Source organism: Neoarius graeffei, chromosome 4 (genome assembly GCF_027579695.1).
Source record: "Neoarius graeffei isolate fNeoGra1 chromosome 4, fNeoGra1.pri, whole genome shotgun sequence".
In the NCBI taxonomy this organism is placed as follows: domain Eukaryota; kingdom Metazoa; phylum Chordata; class Actinopteri; order Siluriformes; family Ariidae; genus Neoarius; species Neoarius graeffei.
The window spans coordinates 22294077-22317921 of record NC_083572.1 but is presented as its reverse complement, the minus strand read 5'-3'; the positions used below and the strand labels follow the sequence as shown (position 1 = coordinate 22317921).

General features: G+C 40.5%; 1 protein-coding gene across 1 annotated transcript in view; it reads right to left on the bottom strand.

Moving 5' to 3' along the window:
* iqca1 (IQ motif containing with AAA domain 1) overlaps positions 1 to 23845 on the bottom strand; it is a 139977-nt gene that overhangs the window by 28144 nt on the left and 87988 nt on the right. Inside the window, exons 11-12 of the mRNA XM_060918410.1 lie at positions 21959 to 22057; positions 17251 to 17318 (exon numbers count right to left, since the gene is read on the bottom strand). Of these exons, the coding sequence (XP_060774393.1) occupies positions 17251 to 17318; positions 21959 to 22057 (167 nt within the window). The remainder of the gene's footprint in view (positions 1 to 17250; positions 17319 to 21958; positions 22058 to 23845) is intronic.

Genomic DNA, 23845 nt, shown 5'->3' with positions numbered 1-23845 from the left:
AATATCCCAAACTTTGAATATCTCATGGAGCACCATTAAATCCATAATAGCAAAATGGAAAGAATATAGCACCACTACAAACCCAACAAGAGAAGGCCACCCACCAAAACTCACAGACCGGGCAAGGAGGGCATTAATCAGAGATGCAACAAAGACACCAAAGATAACACTGAAGGAGCAGCAAAGATCCACAGCAGAGATGGGAGCCATAGGACCACTTTAAACCATACACTCCACAGAGTGGTGCTTTATGGAAGAGTGGTCAGAAAAAAAGCCATTGCTTAAAGAAAAAAAATAAGAAAACACATTTGGAGTTTGCCCAACATCATGTGGCAGACCTCCCAAACACATGGAAGAAGATTCTCTGGTCAGATGAGACCAAAATTGGACTTTTTGGCCATCATGGGCCATGATGCAAACCCAACATCCTGAGAACACCATTCCTACAGTGAAGCATGGTGGTGGTAGCACCATGCTGTGGGGATGTTTTTCATCTGCAAGGACAGGAAAGCTGGTCAGGACTGAAGGAAAGATAGATGGCACTAAATACAGGGCAATTCTGGAGGAATACCTGTTTGAGTTGGCCAGAGGTTGAAACTGGGATGAAGGGTCATATTCACGCAGAACAATGACCCTAAACATACTGCTAAAGCTACACTGGAGTGGTTTAAAGGGAAGCATTTAAATATCTTGGAATGGCCTAGTCAAAGCCCAGACCTCAATCCAATTGAGAATCTGTGACATAACTTGAACATTGCTGTACACCAAAAACAGCCTATCTAACTTGAAGGAGTTGGAGCAATTTTGCCTTGAGGAATGGGCAAAAATCCCAGTGACTAGATGTGCTAAGCTAATAGAGACATACCCCAAGAGACTTGTAGGTATAATTGCAGCAAAAGGTGGCTCTACAAAAGTATTGACTTTGAAGGGTGAATACCTATACACACACTAGATTTCTGTTTTTTTTTTTTTCAAATTTAATTATTGTTTGTGTCACAATTAAAAAACAACAACAATTTGCACCTTTAAAGTGACAGGTATGTTGTGTAAATTAAAATGGTGCTAACCGCCCAAAATCCATTTTAATTCCAGCTTGTAATACAAGAAAACAGGACAAACACCAGTGGGGATGAATACTTTTGCAAGACACTGTAGATGAACTCAAATGGCCTGCCCAGAGCACTGAACTTAACCCCACCAGTTTTAGATGAACTGGAATGCCCAACTGCATCCCAGGCCTCCTCACTCCTGATCAGTGCCCGACCTCACTAATGCTCGTGTCTAAATCTGTTTTTTAAAACATGATGTATTGACCGTCCGATAATACTGTTTTGAGGTCCAAGCCTCCACTGCTTTGTCTGAGGTTCTTGTCTCCGAGTCCAAAAAACTATTCAATTGTCATTCTATTTGCAATGAGAAAGAGAAGAGGAAATGGCTGCAGCTGATAAAGTAAGTTACAATTCTTAAATGAATAAAGAAAAACAAAGTTTGGCATCAGTGGATGCTATGTTAGCAACCTAACCTCACCATATCAGTGTTTATTTTAATCCATTCATGTGGAGTCCCTGTGAATGCCTTGATGCCAAAGTATTTTACATTCGTTACAATACGTGAAATGTCGAGATAAATAACCATTATGCACTTGAATAAAAGAAAAAATAATATAATGAAACAACAAAAAAGACAAATGTAAATGGCTTTCCTTTAGAATTGTTTATTTATGCCTGTTTTTGGGATCTGAAGGAGTGTTTGGACCCAGAAATGGCTATTCTAATACTTTGAGATTTTTTTTTGCACTGTCGGCCATAATTATCAAAATTAAAATCGAAAATGCTTGACACGTTTTAGTTTAAGGGTAATGAATCTAGAATATATTAAGTGTATATAAATAAAACCTATTTTGTTACATTACAACCTGTAATTTAAATGTTTTTTAACCTGGATTTTATGTAATGGATCTGCACAAAATAGTCTAAGTTGGTGAAGTGAAATGAGAAAAAAATATTTAAAAAAATTAAAAATAAAAAACTGAAAATTGGCATGTGCCTATATATTCACCCCCTTTGCTATGAAGCCTCTAAAAAGTTCTGGTGCAACCAATTACCTTCAGAAGTCACATAATTAGTGAAATAAAGTCCACCTGTGTGCAATCTAAGTGTCACATTATCTGTCAGTGTGTATATATATATATATATATATATATATATATATATACACCTTTTCTGAAAGGCCCCAGAGGTTGCAACACCACTAAGCAAGAGGCACCACTAACCAAACAACACCATGAAGACTAAGGAGCTCTCCAAACAAGTCAGGGACAAAGTTGTTGAGAAGTACAAGTCAGGGTTCTCATCTCATCTCATCTCATCTCATCTCATCTCATCTCATCTCATTAGCTCTAGCCGCTTTATCCTTTTCTACAGGGTCGCAGGCAAGCTGGAGCCTATCCCAGCTGACTACGGGCGAAAGGCGGGGTACACCCTGGACAAGTCGCCAGGTCATCACAGGGCTGACACATAGACACAGACAACCATTCACACTCACATTCACACCTACGGTCAATTTAGAGTCACCAGTTAACCTAACCTGCATGTCTTTGGGGGAAACCGGAGCACCTGGAGGAAACCCACGCGGATATGGGGAGAACATGCAAACTCCGCACAGAAAGGCCCTCGCCGGCCACGGGGCTCGAACCTGGACCTTCTTGCTGTGAGGCGACAGCGCTAACCACTACACCACCGTGCCGCCCCAAGTCAGGGTTGAGTTATAAAAAAATATCCAAATCTTTGATGATCCCCTGGAGCAACATCAAATCCATCATCATCAAATGGAAAGAACATGGCACCACAACAAACCTGCCAAGAGAGGGCCGCCCACCACAACTAACTAACAAGGAGGGCATTAATCAGAGAGGCAGCACAGAGACCAAACATAACACTGAAGGAGCTGCAGAGTTCCACAGCAGAGACTGGAGAATCTGTCCATAGGACCACAATAAGCCATACACTCCACAGAGCTCGGCTTTATGGAACAGTGACCAGAAAAAAAGTCATTGCTTAAGAAAACATGTTTAGAGTTTGCCCAACAGCATGTGGCAGACTCCCCAAACACATGGAAGAAGATTCTCTGGTCAAATTATCTTTTTTGGCCATCAAGGGAAATGCCATGTGTGGCACAAACCTAACACCCTGAGAACACCATTCCTACAGTAAAGCATGGTGGTGGCAGCATCATGCTGTGGGGATGTTTTTCATCTGCAGGGACAGGAAAGCTGGTCAGGACTGAAGGAAAGATGGATGGCACTAAATACAGGGCAATTCTGGAGGAAAACCTGTTTGAGTCGGCCAGAGGTTTGAGACTGGGATGAAGGTTCACGTTCTGGCAGGACAATGACTCTAAACATACTGCTAAAGCTACACTGGAGTGGTTTAAAGGGAAATATTTATATGTGTTGGAATGGCCTAGTCAAAGCCCAGACCTCAATCCAATTGAGATTCTGTGGTCAGACTTGAACATTGCTGTTCACCAACGGAACCCATCCAACTTGAAGGAGCTGGAGCAGTTTTGCCTTGAGGAATGGGCAAAAATCCCAGTGGCTAGATGTGGCAAGCTCATATAGAGACTTATCCAAAGCAACTTGCAGTTATAATTGCCACAAAAGGTGGCTCTACAAAGTACTGACATTAGGGGGGTGAATAGTTATGCACGTTGAAGTTTTCTGTTATTTTGTCTGATTTGTTGTTTGCTTCACAAGAAAACAAATTCACATCTTCAAAAGTTGTAGACATGTTCTGTAAATGAAATGATGCAAACCCTCAAACAATCCTTTTTAATTCCAGGTTGTGAGGCAACAAAACCCAAAAAATGCCAAGAGGGTGAATAGTTTTGCAAGGTATATATATATATATATATATATATATATATATATATATATATATATATATATATATATATTGGTGCTTGGAAATTTGTGAACCCTTTAGAATTTTCTATATTTCTGCATAAATATGGCCTAAAACATCATCAGATTTTCACAGAAGTCCTAAAAGTAGATAAAGAGAACCCAGTTAAACAAATGAGACAAAAATATTATACAACCCTGATTCCAAAAAAGTTGGGACAAAGTACAAATTGTAAATAAAAATGGAATGCAATAATTTACAAATCTCAAAAACTGATTTTGAATTCACAATAGAACATAGACAACATATCAAATGTTGAAAGTGAGACATTTTGAAATTTCATGCCAAATATTGGCTCATTTGAAATTTCATGACAGCAACACATCTCAAAAAAGTTGGGACAGGGGCAATAAGAGGCTGGAAAAGTTAAAGGTACAAAAAAAGAACAGCTGGAGGACCAAATTGCAACTCATTAGGTCAATTGGAAATAGGTCATTAAAATGACTGGGTATAAAAAGAGCATCTTGGAGTGGCAGTGGCTCTCAGAAGTAAAGCTGGGAAGAGGATCACCAATCCCCCTAATTCTGCGCCGACAAATAGTGGAGCAATATCAGAAAGGAGTTTGACAGTGTAAAATTGCAAAGAGTTTGAACAGATCATCATCTACAGTGCATAATATCATCAAAAGATTCAGAGGATCTGGAAGAATCTCTGTACGTAAGGGTCAAGGCCGGAAAACCATACTGGGTGCCCGTGATCTTCGGGCCCTTAGACGGCACTGCATCACATACAGGCATGCTTCTGTATTGGAAATCACAAAATGGGATCAGGAATATTTCCAGAGAACATTATCTGTGAACACAATTCACCGTGCCATCCACTCTTGTCAGCTAAAACTCTATAGTTCAAAGAAGAAGCCGTATCTAAACATGATCCAGAAGCGCAGACGTCTTCTCTGGGCCAAGGCTCATTTAAAATGGACTGTGGCAAAGTGGAAAACTGTTCTGTGGTCAGACGAATCAAAATTTGAAGTTCTTTATGGAAATAAGGGACGCAGTGTCATTAGGACTAAAGAGGAGAAGGATGACCCAAGTTGTTATCAGGGCTCAGTTCAGAAGCCTGCATCTCTGATGGTATGGGGTTGCATTAGTGCATGTGGCATGGGCAGCTTACACATCTGGAAAGACACCATCAATGCTGAAAGGTATATCCAGGTTCTAGAGCAACATATGCTCCCATCCAGACGACGTCTCTTTCAGGGAAGACCTTGCATTTTCCAACTTGACAATGCCAAACCACATACTGCATCAATTACAGCATCATGGCTGCATAGAAGAAGGGTCCGGGTACTGAACTGGCCAGCCTGCAGTCCACATCTTTCACCCATAGAAAACATTTGGCGCATCATAAAATGGAAGATACGACAAAAAAGACCTAAGACAGTTGAGCAACTAGAATCCTACATTAGACAAGAATGGGTTAACATTCCTATCCCTAAACTTGAGCAACTTGTCTCCTCAGTCCCCAGACGTTTACAGACTGTTGTAAAGAGAAAAGGGGATGTCTCACAGTGGTAAACATGGCCTTGTCCCAACTTTTTTGAGATGTGTTGTTGTCATGAAATTTAAAATCACCTAATTTTTCTCTTTAAATGATACATTTTCTCAGTTTAAACATTTGATATGTCATCTATGTTCTATTCTGAATAAAATATGGAATTTTGAAACTTCCACATCATTGCATTCCGTTTTTATTTACAATTTGTACTTTGTCCCAACTTTTTTGGAATTGGGATTGTACTTGGCCATTTATTTATTGAGGAAAATGATCCAATATTCCGTATCTGTGAGTAGCAAAAGTATGTGAACGTCTAAGATTAGCAGTTAATTTGAAGGTGAAATTAGAGTCAGGTGTTTTCAATCAATGGGATGACAATCAGGTGTGAGAGGGCACACTGTTTTATTTAAAGAACAGGGATCTATCAAAGTCTGGTCATCACAACACATGTTTGTGGAAGTGTATCATGGCATGAACAAAGGAGCTTTCTGAGGACCTCAGAAAAAGCGTTGTTGATGCTCATTAGGCTGGAAAAGGTTACAAAACCATCTCTAAAGAGTTTGGACTCCACCAATTCACAGTCAGACAGATTGTGTACAAATGGAGGAAATTCAAGACCATTGTTACCCTCCTCAGGAGTGGTCGATCAACAAAGATCACTCCAAGAGCAAGGCGTGTAATAGTTGGCAAGGTCACAAAGGACCCCAGGGTAACTTCTCAGCAACTGAAGGCCTCTCTCACATTGGCTAATGTTAATGTTCATGAGTCCATCATAAGGAGAACGCTGAACAACAATGGTGTGCATGGCAGGGTTGCAAGGAGAAAGCCACTGCTCTCCAAAGGAACATTGCTGCTCGTCTGCAGTTTGCGTGCAGATCACGTGGACAAGCCAGAATGCTATTGAAAAAATGTTTTGTGGATGGATGAGACCAAAATAGAATTTTTTGGTTTAAATGAGAAGTGTTATGTTTGGAGAAAGGAAAACACTGCATTCCAGCATAAGAACCTTATCCCATCTGTGAAACATGGTGGTTGTAGTATCATGGTTTGGGCCTGTTTTGCTGCCTCTGGGCCAGGATGGCTTGCTATCATTGATAGAACAATGAATTCTGAATTATACCAGTGAATTCTAAAGGAAAATGTCAGGACATCTGTCCATGAACTGAATCTCAAGAGAAGGTGGGTCATGGAGCTCTTGCTCCATGACCCTAAGCACACAAGTCATTCTGCCAAAGAATTGTTAAAGAAGAATAAAGTTAATGTTTTGGAATGGCCAAGTCAAAGTCCTGACCTTAATCCAATCAAAATGTTGTGGAAGGACCTGAAGCAAGCAGTTCATGTGAGGAAACCCACCAACATCCCAGAGTTGAAGCTGTTCTGTACAGAGGAATGGGCTAAAATTCCTCCAAGCTGGTGTGCAGGACTGATCAACAGTTACTGGAAATGTTTAGTTGCAGTTATTGCTGCACAAGGGGGGTCACACCAGATACTGAAAGCAAAGGTTCACATACTTTTGCCACTCACAGATATGTAATATTGGATAATTTTACTCAATAAATAAATGACCAGGTATATTATTTTTGTCTCATTTGTTTAACTAGGTTCTCTTTATCTACTTATGCAGAAATATAGAAAATTCTAAACGGTTCACAAACTTTCAAGCACCACTTTGTGTGTATATATATATATATATATATATATATATATATATATAAAATCTCATATCTGTGTATTAGGGATACCAAATACTAAGACATTATTAGGATTGAACAAATATTGTGTTCTCACTCCTTCCAGCTTGTCCCACTTATGTGTGTGGGGTCGCTGCCATGTGGACCCTATTGATCCACATGTCATAGTAATTGGAGCATAGTTTTATGGCAGATGCCCTTCCTGCTACAAACCTCCCATTTCTGGGCTTGGGAAACAACCATTCACATACACATTCACACCTTAGGACAATTTAGAGTAGCCAGTTAACCTAACTGCCTTTCTTTGGACTGTGGGGGAAACCGGAGCACCCGGAGGAAACCCACACAGACATGGGGAGAACATGCAAACTCCACACAGAAAGGCCCCTGTTGGCCACTGGGCTCAAACCCAGTGGTTGGTTGTTTGGTTGCTGTGAGGCTACAGCAACCACTGCACCACCGTACTGCCAGATATTGTATTCTAAACAGATACAAATACAGATACATGCAGGAGGTGCATCATTCTTTTTTCTTAGACAACATGTCAAAAATATTCACAGGGTACATGCTTGAGACTAGAGGTGTTCACTGGGATCGGGACCTGATGGGATGCAATAAAAAGTCACGAGTGTGAGATTTCATAGTTCATACTTGTACGGGTATTACTGTAAGTCTGCAGGACAAAGACAAATTTCAGGCTACATTTTTTTTTGTCTCTCATCAGTCCCTCCAGCAGTCAGACCTAAACACTTCTTTACTGAGCTCCAAGTTAATACTGTATTTCTACCATAATATAAACTGGCCCAATATCCATCCATCCATCTATTATCTGTAGCCTCTTATCCTGAACAGGGTTGCTGGCAAGCTGGAGCCTATCCCAGCTGACTATGGGCGAGAGGCAGGGTACACCCTGGACAAGTCGCCAGGTCATCGCAAGGTTAACACATAGAGACAAACAACCATTCGCACTCATACCTACGGTCAATTTAGAGCCATCAATTAGCCTAACCTGCATGTCTTTGGACTGTGGCGGAAACCAGAGCACCCAGAGGAAACGCACGCATACACAGGGAGAACATGCAAACTCCACACAGGAGCCCTTGTCGGCTCCTGGGCTCAAACCCAGGAGCTTCTTGCTGTGAGGTGACAGTGCTAACCACGACACCACCGTGCCACCCTGGCCCAATATTCACTTAAGAAATATCTTTTTTATTTTTATTTACAGAGCTGCCTCTTCATGTAGCCCATATACATGATCAATTTGAATAGAATGGACGGAATGGACAGATATGGACGAGCGGTGTGGATGTGCAAAGACTGCGTCTGGAAAGACCAAACAATTCATATCTTATCGACATTCGGCGCCCTGAGACAGCACCGGCCTTGGTTCAGGCCGTTGCTGAGGCAACATTTCCCCCTGAAGGTCACTGCCAGGAGACACTCTCGCATTCCTCGCATTCCTTCTCTAACTTTCCACGGTCGCCATTTTTACCCCCAGTATGACAAGCGGGTGCGTGACCAGCGCCTTCATGGCTGCAGGAGCGGACGGCTGCTTGCTTGTGCTGGATTACCTCCTCCCTTCCCCCCACCCCCTCCCCCCCCTTACCCCCTACCCCTGATTCCCCCCCTCAAGTCCCGTGTTTAAAGTGTAGTTGTGTTGTTGTTTGTGTTATTGTGTGCTTGTGCGGAGGTTTTTAAATGCTCCCACACTGTACTCCTGACAGGAGCATAGTGTGGGGGTGTTCTTTTTTCCTCATCTTTCCTCATGTTACTACTGTGTTTCTTTTCTTTTATCCCTGTCTTCCTGTCCTGTTCCCCCTCTGTAAGGACAGGTTGATGGCCAATTTCACTGGTAACAGTGACAATAAAGGGTTCATTCATTCATTCATTCATTCATTCATATACATGCTGTATATCTCTGCTGGGTCTCCAAAAATATCAAGTTCATTCATACTAAAAATATTAACAGTGCAGACAAAACACATTTTCCATAATTTAAAAGACATTCTCTAGCGTTATTTAAAAAATCTTGGAAAATCATACAAGCATTATAATGAAATGCATCTTAAAGGACCCCAGTTTGACTACCAGTAGCACTGTGTCCTGGCTTCATAGCAGATTCTCACAGCATGACCAGTGAATTTTTCTGATCTTTCTGGAATTTAACAAGCCCAGAAACTAAAGTGAATCTGATCAAATATTATTAGGTGGGTATTGCTGTTAGCAATTGACAACAATTACCTGATTTTGCTGTTTTGAAAGATACTTTCTGAGCTTCTGCAATCACATTAGATAGAAATGATGTCACAGGACATCTTGTTGACACCAGTTATGAACTGAGTGATGTAGCTGAGGAATTGTACAAGTTCGGTTTTGAATAAAGTTTGTTTTTGATATAAATACAGAGAGTGGTATTGCATTACACCCCATATACATCTCTCTCCCTCTCTCTCTCTCTTTCTCTCTTTCAGTGACTATGGCACCATTCCTTCATGTATATTGTATCTCCTTTATTGCTATCTACAATCACAAATCACTTTAGTTTCACTGTTAAACGCAAAATCATGCAACAATTTAAATGAAGCGGAATCGATAAAGTTCTTTAATAGGATTTCTTTTTATTTTATAGAGGATTATAGCTTCACTGATTACAGATGTATGGAAAACGCTAGCAGGATGTGAGAGATATTAGAAATGCTAGAGATAATAAAAACATACAAGATGTTTACATGTAACAGATTTAAATTTAATTGTAAGAACAATTTAGAAGCCTGACCACATAAAACACATAAACTCGTTTCAAGTTTCAAGACACCCCATGATCATGCCCTTGAGTAGGCTCTTTATAGGCATATAAAATTTATAAAACCTGTGAACATGCTTCACACACACACACACACACACACACACACACACACACACACACTGTATATATATATATATATATATATATATATATATATATATATATATATATATATATACACTCTCGAGTTCCGAATAACCGTGCATGCACGGCTATTTATTTTTGCGAAAAATTCCCGCCTGCACGGTCTTATTCGGGCCTACACACTTATTCTATTTGTCAATACAAGCACGTGTGACGAATGAGCGAAAATAACGCCTGAACACAGACGACTCACTACGCACATGCGCAGACACAACGAAGCACCGCCGATGCACCAACAACACTGCCGGTGGTAAACAACGGTAAGTATCTATGATCGATTTCAATCCACCGAAAATTGACATGAATTTCACCCATAAGGTAGCATATTCTTGAGATATAATAGCATAGAAGTGAATTACAATGCAATTTTTCCAAGTAATTAAATACTTATGCCAGCGGTTCAATATTGCTGGCCCTTTTCGGGTCCTGGCCGGTTCCATAGACCATAATCACGGAAATGGCCGGGAAGTGACAGTCAACATGTCAAAAAATTTTCTCCAAATCCCCCGTACATCACTGATTGGGACTAAACACAGAAGTGAAGTAATAAAGCATTAAGATATAGCCTTTTTCCTTAAGTCATATTGTATTAGTTGGAATTAAGAGGCGTTTGTATCTATTGGCTGATCATCCCTTCATATTCTAATTGTGATATTGTTGAAGAATCGGATGAAGACTTAACGGTTCATGCTCTTTCACCTGCTGGATTCAAATGGTGCAATAAAGTCTTCCTCTGCCTCTGTAATAGAATTTTGACATTTTTAAATTAGAATTTTGATGTTTTAAGACCTTAAATAAAGGTAAATTAAAGCAATTTGCATACTTGAGTTTCTCAAGCAAAAGTACTCTACTAGTATCCAGATATTCTTTTTGTTTTAGATAAAAAGAACACGAACAAGAAATTTTGACAGCCATGATATGATTGGTCTGTTTACTGAATTGATATTTGGTCTCCAAGATCTGTTCAGCATAATTTTCTAGACTACAAGTGTGCTTATCGCTTATTATATTTGTCCTAATGTGCCATCCTATACTCTTATTCCCAACTGCACTATTATTCGAAACTCAAGAATTTTCCGGCCTGCATGGTTATTTCCACCCTACACTCTTATTAATTTTTGCCCATTTTGCCGCCCTACACTCTTATTCCCAACTGCGCTATTATTCGGAACTCGAGAGTATATATATATAACAAATCACTTTAGTTTCACTGTTAAACGCAAAATCATGCAACAATTTAAATGAAGTGGAATGGATACAGTTCATCCATTCATCCATCCAAGTAAAGAAAATAGGATTTCCTTTTATTTAATAGAGGGTTATAGCTTCACTGATTGCAGATGTATGGAAAATGCTAACTGTAAATAAATGTTTTCTGTGGTCAGGCTTCTAAATTGTTCTTACAGTTAAATTTAAATCTGTTACATGTAAACATCTTGCTGGTTTTTATTATCTCTAGCATTTCTACAGTAATATCTCTCACATCTTATTAGCATTTTCCATACATCTGCAATCAGTGAAGCTATAATCCTCTATTATATTTATTTATATTTATTATATTTATAAAATAATTATTTTATTTTAATAAAATCATATATATATATATATATATATATATATATATATATATATATATATATATATATATATATGGCGGTACTGTGGTGTAGTGGTTAGCGCTGTTGCCTCACAGCAAGAAGGTCTGGGTTCGAGCCCTGTGGCCACCGAGGGCCTTTCTGTGCAGAGTTTGCATGTTCTCCCCGTGTCCGCGTGGGTTTCCTCCGGGTGCTCTGGTTTCCCCCACAGTTCAAAGACATGCAGGTTAGGTTAACTGGTGACTCTAAATTGACCGTAAGTGTGAATGTGAGTGGTTGTCTGTGTCTATGTGTCAGCCCTGTGACGACCTGGCGACTTGTCCAGGGTGTACCCCGCCTTTCGCCCGTAGTCAGCTGGGATAGGCTCCAGCTTGCCTGCGACCCTGTAGAACAGGATAAAGTGGCTAGAGATAATGAGATGAGATGAGATGAGATTTATTATATTTATAAAATAATTATTTTAATAAAATCATATATATGGCGGTACTGTGGTGTAGTGGTTAGCGCTGTCGCCTCACAGCAAGAAGGTCTGGGTTTGAGCCCTGTGGCCACCGAGGGCCTTTCTGTGCGGAGTTTGCATGTTCTCCCCGTGTCCGCGTGGGTTTCCTCTGGGTGCTCCGGTTTCCCCCACAGTTCAAAGACATGCAGGTTAGGTTAACTGGTGACTCTAAATTGACCGTAGGTGTGAATGTGAGTGTGAGTGGTTGTCTGTGTCTATGTGTCAGCCCTGTGACGACCTGGCGACTTGTCCAGGGTGTACCCCGCCTTTCGCCAGTAGTCAGCTGGGATAGGCTCCAGCTTGCCTGTGACCCTGTAAGAACAGGATAAATCGGCTATATATATATATATATATATATATATATATATATATATATATATATATATATATATATAAACACTTCCCAATCCCGGAACCACCTCCATCCACAGCCTCTGACATCAATGATCTATGGTCATCCTTCACCAGCCCAATGTACGAAACAACCACCAGCGTTATGGGCTACTCCCCAAAACACCAAGACTGGTTCGACCAGAATAACCAACCAATTCCTGAGCTACTAGAGAACAAGAACAAGGCCCATCAGTTTGCCATAAACAACCCAAAATCACAAGTTGCTGAAGACAATTTCAAAAGCCTTCGAGCAGAAGCTCAGAGACAACTCAGGAAACTACAGAACAAATGGTGGACGAACAATGGTTGGTATCAATGTTGATACCAGCGACCAGCAACATTTCTACAATGCCATCAAATCTGCCTATGGACCAAATCTGCCGTGCCCCACTTGGATCCGAAAATGGCACCAGTCTACAGTAATTAAGGATACTCCTGGCATTTTGGAAAGGTGGACTGAGTACCTAATCACACTCCTGAATCGCATGAACCCAATCAATCCCAACTTCTTCGAAGACCTGCCTACCCTCCCAACTATGGACCAACTTGACAAAACCCCAACATATGACAAAGTGCATAAAGCCTGCTAAAGTCTGAAACATAATAAAGCCACTGGACCAGATGGACTACCAGGAGAAGTTTTCAAATATGGAGGACTCCTTCCTAACCAACAAAATTCATGAATTCATCTCATTGTTTTGGACCACCGGACTCATACCCCAAAGCTTTAAAGATCCCATAATAACCATGACAACACAAGAACCTGTACATCTGTCACGAGGCATCAGGGTGGCCAAGAGACAGTATTCCAGTAACATTGCTGACTACTTCAATGACAGCAGAGACACCAGGAACCTGTGGCAGGGGATTCAGACCATCACAGACTACAAGCCCTCGCCACAGACCTGTGATAACTCCACCTCTCTGCTGAGTCAGTTGAACGACTTCTTCGCTCGCTTTGAGGCAGACAACAGCACCAAGGCACAGAAGACCCCACCACCTCCCGGTGACCAGGTGTTGACGCTGTCCCCAGACAGCGTGAGGAGAGCTCTCAGGATGACAAATGTACGGAAAGCCCTGGGTCCTGATAACATTCCTGGTCGTGTCCTGAGAAACTGTGCCAAGGAGCTCACAGTTGTCTTTACAGACATTTTCAACATCTTGTTGAGCCAGGCTGTTGTCCCCACGTGCTTCAAAGCCAACACCATCATCCCGGTCCCAAAGAAGCCGTCTCCCTCCTGCTTCAATAACTATTGCCCTGTCGCACTCACTCCCATCCTCATGAAGTGCTTCAAGCAGCTAGTCATGCGGCATATCAAGTCTGCCCTCCCCCCCACCCTGGACCCTTTCCAGTTTGCATATCAGTCCAACCGTTCGACCAGTGACACCATCTCCACTGCCCTCCACTCAGCCCTAACCCACCTGGAGACAAAAGACTCATACATCAGAATGCTGTTCATAGACTTTAGCTCAGCATTCAACACAATCATTCCTCAGCAGCCCATTCATAAACTGGACCAGCTGGGACTCAACACCTCCCTGTACAACTGGCTGCTGGACTTCCTGATGGGGAGACCACAGGCTGTATGGATCAGCAGCAACTCCTCCAGCACCATCACATTGAACACAGGGGCCCCCCAAGGATGCATGCTGAGCCCCCTCCTTTTCACTCTGCTGACCCACGACTGCACACCAACATCCAGCTCTAATCTCTTTGTTAAGTTTGCAGATGACACGACTGTGGTGGGTCTCATCAACAATGGCGATGAGACAATCTACAGGAGTGAGGTGAGCCACTTGGCCATGTGGTGCAAGGACAACAATCTCCGCCTGAATGTGGAGAAGATGAAGGAGATTGTTGTGGACTTCAGGAGAGTACACACCCAGCATGCTCCACTAACTATCGACGGTGCTGCAGTGGAGAGGGTGAGCAGCACCAAGTTTCTGGGTGTGCACATCTCTGAAGACCTGCCCTGGAGCAACAACACTGCATCACTGGCCAAAAAAGCCCAACAGCGTCTGTACTTCCTCTGCAAACTGAGGAGAGCAAGAGTCCCAGCCTCCATCATGCACACATTCTACAGATGCACCATCGAGAACATCCTGACCAGCTGCATCACCGTGTGGTACAGCGCCTGCACCGTGTCCTGCCGCAAGACTCTGCAGCGCATCATGAGAGCAGCTGAGAGGATCATTGGTGTCTCTCTTCCTTCTCTTATGGATCTCTATAACTCCCGCCTCACCTGCAAAGCCATCAGAATTGCAGGTGACCCCATCCACCCATCTCACAGCCTCTTCAGTCTGCTGCCATCAAGGAGGAGACTGCGGAGTCTCCGGGCCAAAACCAGCAGGCTCACAGACAGTTTCTTTCACCAGGCGGTCAGGAGGCTCAACTCCCTCCCTGTTCTGCCCCCTGCCACAGATTCTGCCTGCACACCCCCCTGCCCCCCCTTCAGCATCGACATGTCACCCTCACAGTCCCCCCCAACACACACACACACACACACACACACACACACACACACACACACACACTCTCAACGTTCATTCACACACTAACTCAGGGACTGCACATTTCACTTTACCTCGCTCATTTGCACTATTCTGCACTACCTCACCTTAACAGCTATTAGTTTATTGTTTATACTGCTTATTTCATGTTTACTTGCTATACCTCAAGTGCCCTTGACTGTTTATTTGCTCCAATTTATATATATGTGTGTGTGTATATATATATATATATATATATATATATATATATATATATATATATATATATATATATATGTGAGTGTTTAGTCTATGTCTAGTTCTTATCTAGAGTGTTTATACTGTTTATATTGTTTATTTCAATTATTCTATTTTTATTTATTGCATTGCCTGTTTGCACCGTGGGTCAGAGAGGACTGAAATTTCATCTGTGCTGTATGTCGAGCATGTATAGCATATTTGACAATAAAGTTGACTTGACTTAACTATATATAAGATATGAAGATGATCTCTGAGTGAGTGAAGCAAACAAGTGAAAATATTTTCAACACAAGAAGAAAATAAACTTCATAGTGCCACTGTGATGCATCCACAAAAATAAAATGCAAGTTAATCAAAATAATTTTTATTTTGAACCAATTTGCCATTTTCACAATGCTCATCTAGTTAGTGGTAAAACACTGAGAGTGATGTCATTAGAGTGAAATATTGGGAAATATTATGCATACAGGACACTTTTTCCATGGAATAAAAACATGTATTCTATTCTCTTCTAGCGGGTTTCATTAATTTGGTTTGATATCATGCAATATTGTTATCATATCCTATGTGTATTATGTCACTCTGCCCAATGGAAAATGAGCGTGCAATATTGTTATGATATTGCTTGTTGTCAAGACAACACGACATCACACATCAGAGCATGAATATCCAATGAGAAATTTTTCTGCTGCGCAGGTGCAGAACCATTTCTGTGTTCACTGGGAAAGAGAAAGACACTTTGAACACCTGAAAGGCTACCAAAACTTCATTACTCTTCATGCATATTTACAAGAGAAATACATACATCGAACATCGGACATCGAAAAACTGGAAAAGAGACAGGTCAGAGATGTAAAACTTCCATGCTAGCGAACAACTGTGACAATTTGTATGCTTTGTTAAAAGTGGAAGATTTTGAGAGAATTTTGGCTGCCAGGTCACTTCGTTGTGTGTAGTTGCCAATGTTGATTTTAAAAGTAACTAACACAGGGAAATGAATCCTTCAGTATGAGTGAAAAATACTGTGGTGAGCATGTGTGCAAGAAGAATCTGGAGACAGAAATTTTAGTTTCTCGGTCATTAGCCTGTATTACTTGCTCTCGATAGCACTGACTTGACCACTTTCTTAGCCTTCGCTAGCACTACTGATGAACACTACACCGGCTGGAAGGTGACTGCATTGCCACACTAACAGCACCGAGTCGTGGGAAAGCTAAAGTTAGCCTTCGCTAACACTACTGATGAACACTACACTGGCTGGAAGGTGACTGCACTGCTTTGCTAACAGCACTGAGTAAGCTAGCATTGGCCTTCGCCAACAGTACTGATGAATGCTACATTGGCTGGAAGGTGATTGCACTACTGTGCTAATAGCACCGAGTCATGGGTAAGCTAGCGTTGGCCTTTGCTAACACTACTGATGAACGCTACACTGGCTGGAAGGTGCAGTCGCACTGCCGTGCTAACAGCGCCAACTCGCGGGTAAGCTAGCAGTGGCCTTTGAGTATGCTGATATGAAGAGAGTGTATTATAATAATAATAATAATAATAATAATATTGGCTGCCAATATTATTTATTATGTCACTAATATTATTTAAATATGTCACTCAGATCCGCGATGTATTTTGTATGAAAAATGTGAGTTTTTCAACACGAGAAGATAAACTTCTATCTTCAAGCCAATGTGTGATTTTTCTTTTTATTATATAGACACATTCACAAACAAAAAGTACCCAAATTTATCAAAACAATTCATTGATTTCCTCACAAGTGACATATAGAGATTTATGTCATGGTTTTGGATCTCCATGTCCCAAATGTAGCTCATATGAAAAATATGAGTGGTGTATTTCCCAGTAAAACACTTGTGTCCATATTATATATCTATAAAAGTTCTGTTTTATTACCAACCTGTCCGCTGTAAGATCTTTCTCTTTCTTCTTTTTCTTCTTTCCACTTTTTTTTGCTTTCTTTTTCTTCTAAATTGAGAAACAGCAGATATAAACATGTCAAACTAGAGCAATGGCAGTCAATCAAATATCAATTCATAATAGAGTCAGAGCTTTTGAAGTCGCTGTTACAGCTTACATCTGTCAGTGTACTGACTGGTAAATATGTTTGATCCAGGGACATGAATACATTGTTGTAAACCAATGTTTGCAAAAATGGCATTTAACAAAACATCTGGCCATTGGTGAGCGATGCACTCGTGCAAATACTTATAAACACAGTTTCCAAGTTACCCTAATAGGAGCCCATGGGCCATACATGACTCTATTTGTTTATCACTCTGATTAGTGATGCACTGACTTTAGGCCTGAATGCGGTCACTGGAACACTGTAACCCTGGTTATAAGGAATTTCCCTAGAATATTTACTAAATGTGTGACTCATCGCAGTTTAAACTCAGTAATGATCAGTGATTTTTGGTGCAGCAAACTGCCTTTTAGTACTTTCGAGAGGTTAGGAGCAAATATAACTTTTTCTTCAAGAATGAAAACGTGATAAAAAGGTATCATATACATGGTACAAATCTGCCTGTTTTTAAATTCTTCATCTTGTGAATTTTGACATGACAGCAATTAAATGTCTGATAAGCTACTACAATGGTACACTGTGATTAAGGAAAGCTGAATTAGTCATATTTAACATGACTAATATATACACTTTATGTAAGGAATAAAACAGAATTAGACATGCTGTTATCAGAAAATAATCAATCACTCAATGGTGTGATATGGCATCTTCAAGAGTTTCCTTCCTCACATACCACAGCAATTTGCCAGCATTACTTTTTATCCATTTATAGTTACTGTATGTTGTGGAACAACAGCTGAATTACAGAATAATAAGCTGGGATTTATAGTGGTTAAAAACAGGAAAGCCACAAAACAACTGTGAGCTAAGAGCAAGCATCCACCCTTTTAAATTATTTTAAAATAAAATCATTTAAAACAGTTCCAAAATTGTGTAATGCTTGCCATGTGGCTGCAGTGTTTGTCCATTCCAACATAAAACAAAAAAATATTTTGTACAACATCAGCCAAGGACTGGTTTCTTATAACGAAGTATGTAGTCAGGCTCAGAGGAAGGTCAGCACTGAATTTAAACCCAAGAACAGAGTGTATTTCTCAAAAACCAACAAACAAAAAATCTGATGTGTCATTTTTTTGGCTGTTTTTGTCAGTCAGAAAAAAGGGAGGGAGTACATTCTTTGATGAGAAAGTGAACATGCAATCTCACATGCTTAAGATGTCAACACTATTTTGCAAGCCTGGGTGTGTTGTCTGTTTATACTGTGCAAGTTGTAAACACTGGTAATTATGATTTAATCATGCCACTCTTAACACATCTTCCTTTATTTTATTCCATGTTCATATTTTTCCTTTGGAAGATCCATCCATCCATTATCCGTAACCGCTTATCCTGTGCAGGGTTGCAGGCAAGCTGGAGCCCATCCCAGCTGACTATGGGCAAGAGGTGGGGTACACCAGACCATTGCCAGATCATTGCAGGACTGACACAGAAAGACAAGCAACAATTTACACTTACATTCACACCTATGATCAATTTAGAGCCACCAATTAGCCTAACCTGCATGTCTTTGGACTGTGGGGGAAACCGGAGCACCCGGAGGAAACCTACACAGACACAGGGAGAACATGCAAACTCCACACAGAAGGACCCCTGTCGGCTGCTGGGCTCGAACCCAGAACCTTCTTGCTGTGAGGTGACAGTAATGGAAGATATTATTCTTTATAATAATGCAAATTGAATTAAGCTGCAACAAGATAAATTCTTTAAACCGTTTTGTTGCGAGGAATATATTCCATTGACCCACTGAGCACCAGCATGTATTATGAACATAATCATACATTTTGGTTTACCATCTGAATAGGAACAAACAGGGGGGATGGGAGTGGTGGTGGTGGTGGACAAATCATTAGCCCAAACACCCGGGACAAACAAATGACATATCCCAGCTATTAGTTTTTCAGTTTCCCAGGGGACAAGCCAGTTCCGTAGGGTGCTGATATAACTGTCACCAACATTTTCTTTTTCTTTTACTCATCCAACAACTGAAGAAAGAAAGAAAAACTCTACTCCCTATTGACCTTTCAAAAATAAAACTTTTCATGTGATATGTTTATTTGAATGTGACACACTCCACTTGATCCATATACTATATTTCTCTGTGGCTAAAAGCAGCTCAATACTAACCAATGGTGCACTGTTCTTTTCTGAATCCCGCAACCTGCTGAAGGACGTGGTCCGACTGTTTGTAATACCTATTTTTCAAGGCATATTAATTATCTTGAATAGATAGATGGATAACTAGACAATGCAAATCAGGCAGAGATGTAGAAACAGTGAGCAAAACAGTTATACAGCTCTAATACTCTACAGCACAACGCAATCAGCTTGCATTTAAACACATCAGCAAGCAAGCAAAAAAAGGAAAAAAAAAGATGCTAGCCAGACTCGAATAATGTGTTTATAACCACATCTCTTGGTGAAAGCCAAAACACTTTATTCAAAGGGACAAACACAATGCTTCATCACCATTGACATTAGCAGGAAAGCATAAAGACCATGGCGACATAAAGTTGCTCCTCTCAGAGACTCAAGTACTTGATTCATTTTCATAGTCTGTATTGATACACATTGAAACTGAGCCATGTTGGCTTTTTTTTTTAAAGAAAGCTAACTCCCAATAGGAAATGGATAAATACTTCTGCCATACAACGGCTTGCAATACTTTTGATTTAAAAAGTCTTTTTTTAAAATCTGAGTTCATTCAATTTCTGGGCAAGCATAATATGGAACTGAGCAGCACATTGGAGCTTTTACTTGCTTGGTAGGCTAGCTGAAATTATTTCCACTGACAGAACACATTAGGTCCAAGTTCACTATTTATAGGCCTACTTAATTTTGAACTATTAATGTTTGGATTAAACCCATTCAATTAATGTGACAAGTCAAATAGGCAAATAAATCCAATAAATCAAATAAATGCGTAATCAGATGATGGAAAACACAATTCTGTTATTATTATTATATTTGTTACTTAACAGATCTAATAATAATAACAGGATTGTGTTTTCCGGGGCGGCACAGTGGTGTAGTGGTTAGCGTTGTCGCCTCACGGCAAGAAGGTCCAGGTTCGAGCCCTGTGGCTGGCGAGGGCCTTTCTGTGCGGAGTTTGCATGTTGTCTGTGTGGGTTTCCTCCAGGTTTCCCCCACAGTCCAAAGACATGCAGGTTAGGTTAACTGGTGACTCTAAATTGACTGTAGGTGTGAATGATTGTCTGTGTCTATGTGTCAGCCCTGTGATGACCTGGCGACTTGTCCAGGGTGTACCCCGCCTTTCACCCGTAGTCAGCTGGGATAGGCTCCAGCTTGCCTGCGACCCTGTAGAACAGGATAAAGTGGCTAGAGATGATGAGATGAGATGAGGATTGTTTTCCATCATCTGATTACGCATCATAGACCCTGTTTTGAATATGATTGCTTTAAACATCTTGAATTCTTTGAAAAAAAGAAAAAAAAGGCAGCATTATGTTACAGAGACATGTTCAAGGCTTCAGAAGAAGGCAGAGTTACACACCATATAAATTAATCAAAGTTTCACTCACCCCATAAATACAAATTTAATTAAACACTACCATGGTGCAGAGTGAAATATGTGGATTCACATGTGTCAAAAGATTAATGTATGCATACACACATTCCACATGTGGGCCAGAAAGTGAAAAGCTGATTTGTCTGTCAAAATGTTGAGTGTAAAATACCACTGGATCAACATGCCAAGTATGTTGTTGAAATATTCGCCTGTGCAGACATGCCATAAGTTCTCGTGCAGATGCAAAGTGTTTGGAAGAAGAAACAACAAAATTCTGTTTAGGAAATACAGAAATACAGTTGGCTTGTATACAGTGGAAAAACAGACATGCATAGCATATGCCATGGACATATATACACACTTACGTACTGTATGCACACATATATAAGCAGAGTAAGCACAAATCCAGCCCAAAGTTTTTAATGTGAACATCTTGGCGAGCATTCCTCTTTGGATGTTTACTACGGAATGCAATTGTTTGGGTAGAAACAACAACTGCAACATCCTGCTTCATATCCACCAACACAACCCACATCTGGCCCTGCATGTATGCGTGTGTGTGTGTGTGTGTGTGTGTGTGTGTGTGTGTGTGTGTGTGTGTGTTGCGTTTGTGTATTGTGTGCACATGTATATGCCAAAGGTGGTGGGAAAGTAGTCCTATCAAAACACAAACTGACAAGAGCAAGACTGTGTATCTGCCTCTGTATTCTTCTCACATTCCTAGCGATCAGTGTGTGACTCACAACTGGCTCTCGTCACTATAACATCAATAAGCCCGTCAAATTCTGTATGCATTCACACTGCAGGCAATGTGGGGAAGAACTGAAGATGAAAATGAGCAAAAAACATGAAGCACACCAGTTCCAATCAGGTGCTGAGTACTTGATGTCTGCACACTGTCAGTACATTATGCACACTACAAAGAGTTTTTTTAAACCTAGCCCTAATCTTGCGTTAATCCAAGTGACAGCAGTGCAGTGCACTGTGTTGCTTCACCTTTTTATTAGCCTTTTCCCCTTTTTTCTTCTTTTTGCTCTTGTCCTGGTCCACTACCAATTTGAGAGTCTTCAGTTCCTGCCTCATCAGCTCATCTACCTGTGGAAAAACAAGTGTCACCTCAGTTAAAAGTAAGACTTTTAAACTAAATATGGTCTGTTTTATGGTACGTCATAATAAAAAATGTATACTCCCTACAGCAGTTTAACAAATCTGAGTCCACTACCAAGAACTATTTTTATTTCATCAACTAACATACAGAAATTCATACCAAATTTTATTTAGGTGGTATTTTTATTTTCTATCATACTATAAAGATGCACACTACAAAGATGTTGAATGCTCGACTCTGACTGGTCAGAAGGTGTTGATTAATTTTCTATAGCAAGCATGGCTCAGACAGTGTTTCCCACTGCAAGGAATATCATTAATTCACTTGTTCTAATAGAAAATACACAGGAACTTGTATGGCGAATGCTCCACAAGAACTGATTTAAAAAATGTGTAATTGTCTATACTGAAGCTTTCTGTGAGGAATTGTTTATTTAGTGTTTTTGGAAGGAGCCTCCAGCATGGCAGCACAGTGGTGTAGTGGTTAGTACTGTTGCCTCACAGCAAGAAGGTTGTGGGTTTGAACCTCACGGCTGACGGGGGCCTTCCTGTGTGGAGTTTGCATGTTCTCCCTGTATCTGTGGGTTTCCTCTGGGTGCTCCAGTTTCCCTCACAGTTCAAAGACATGCAGATTAGGTAAAATACCCAGTTGCTGGGGTTGTACAAGACAGGTTGTCCTTAATGCTGGTCCCAAGCCTGGATAGATTGGGGAGGGTTGTGTCAGGAAGGGCATCTGGTGTAAAACTTATGCCAAATCAAATATGCAGAACAGATCTGCTGTGGTGAATGGGAGAAGCTGAAAGTGTCAGCACTTTACAACAGTCAGAGGTAAAGGACTTTGTGATTTACAGAAGCTTTGTTCTCTGACACAGGAATGTTTTCGGGCAGGAGGAATTTCTTGGTAACAAAACATGCTGCACTTATGTCTTTAAAAAAAGAGGCAAAAAAGAAGTTTTATAGTAATAACAGGAACTAACTTTTTTCATGGATGTTCCACAACATTAAATGTATCTATAAATGGATAAAAACTATGACATATCTATCACTGATTTAAAAAAATGTGAGCATTGGCAAATTGCTGTAGTATAAGATGAATAAGACTCTTCAGGAATCCATCCACCCATCCATCCATTATATCCACCACTTATCCATCAGGGTCATGGAGGAAGCTGGGGCCAATCCCATCAGACTTCGGGTGAGAGGCGGGGTTCTTCAGGAACCAACATGTTTTATTCCTTACATAACGCATTATTTAAAAACATAGTCTTTATTTATTTAGTTTCTTGAGGAATACTTGTATGACACTGAAACCTGAATATTGTGTTCATACATCAGCAGAAACCTGTGGTCATTTATTAAATTCTAAATGACAACGTGCATCCTTCCAACATACAGATCCAGTTTCCATCATTGCTTAATGATACCTGATATTGACTCAGTGACTGTGTTTGTTATGACATAGTATTCATGCTACTAATATTAAACTAAGTATCTAGTAAGCACCATGTGGACAACATAAATATCATATTATAAGTATGATGATGATACACAGATAATTTACTATGCAGGCTGAATTTCACTGCATGTGACCATAGCTGTAATTGAGATGGACAGCATTACACCATTTTATAAACATCATTCCATTTTATAAACAAACAAAGTATTTTCTTTGTGTTCAATACAGTGGTGCTTGAAAGTTTGTGAACCCTTTAGAATTTTCTATATTTCTGCATAAATATGATCTAAAACATCATCAGATTTTCACACCAGTCCTAA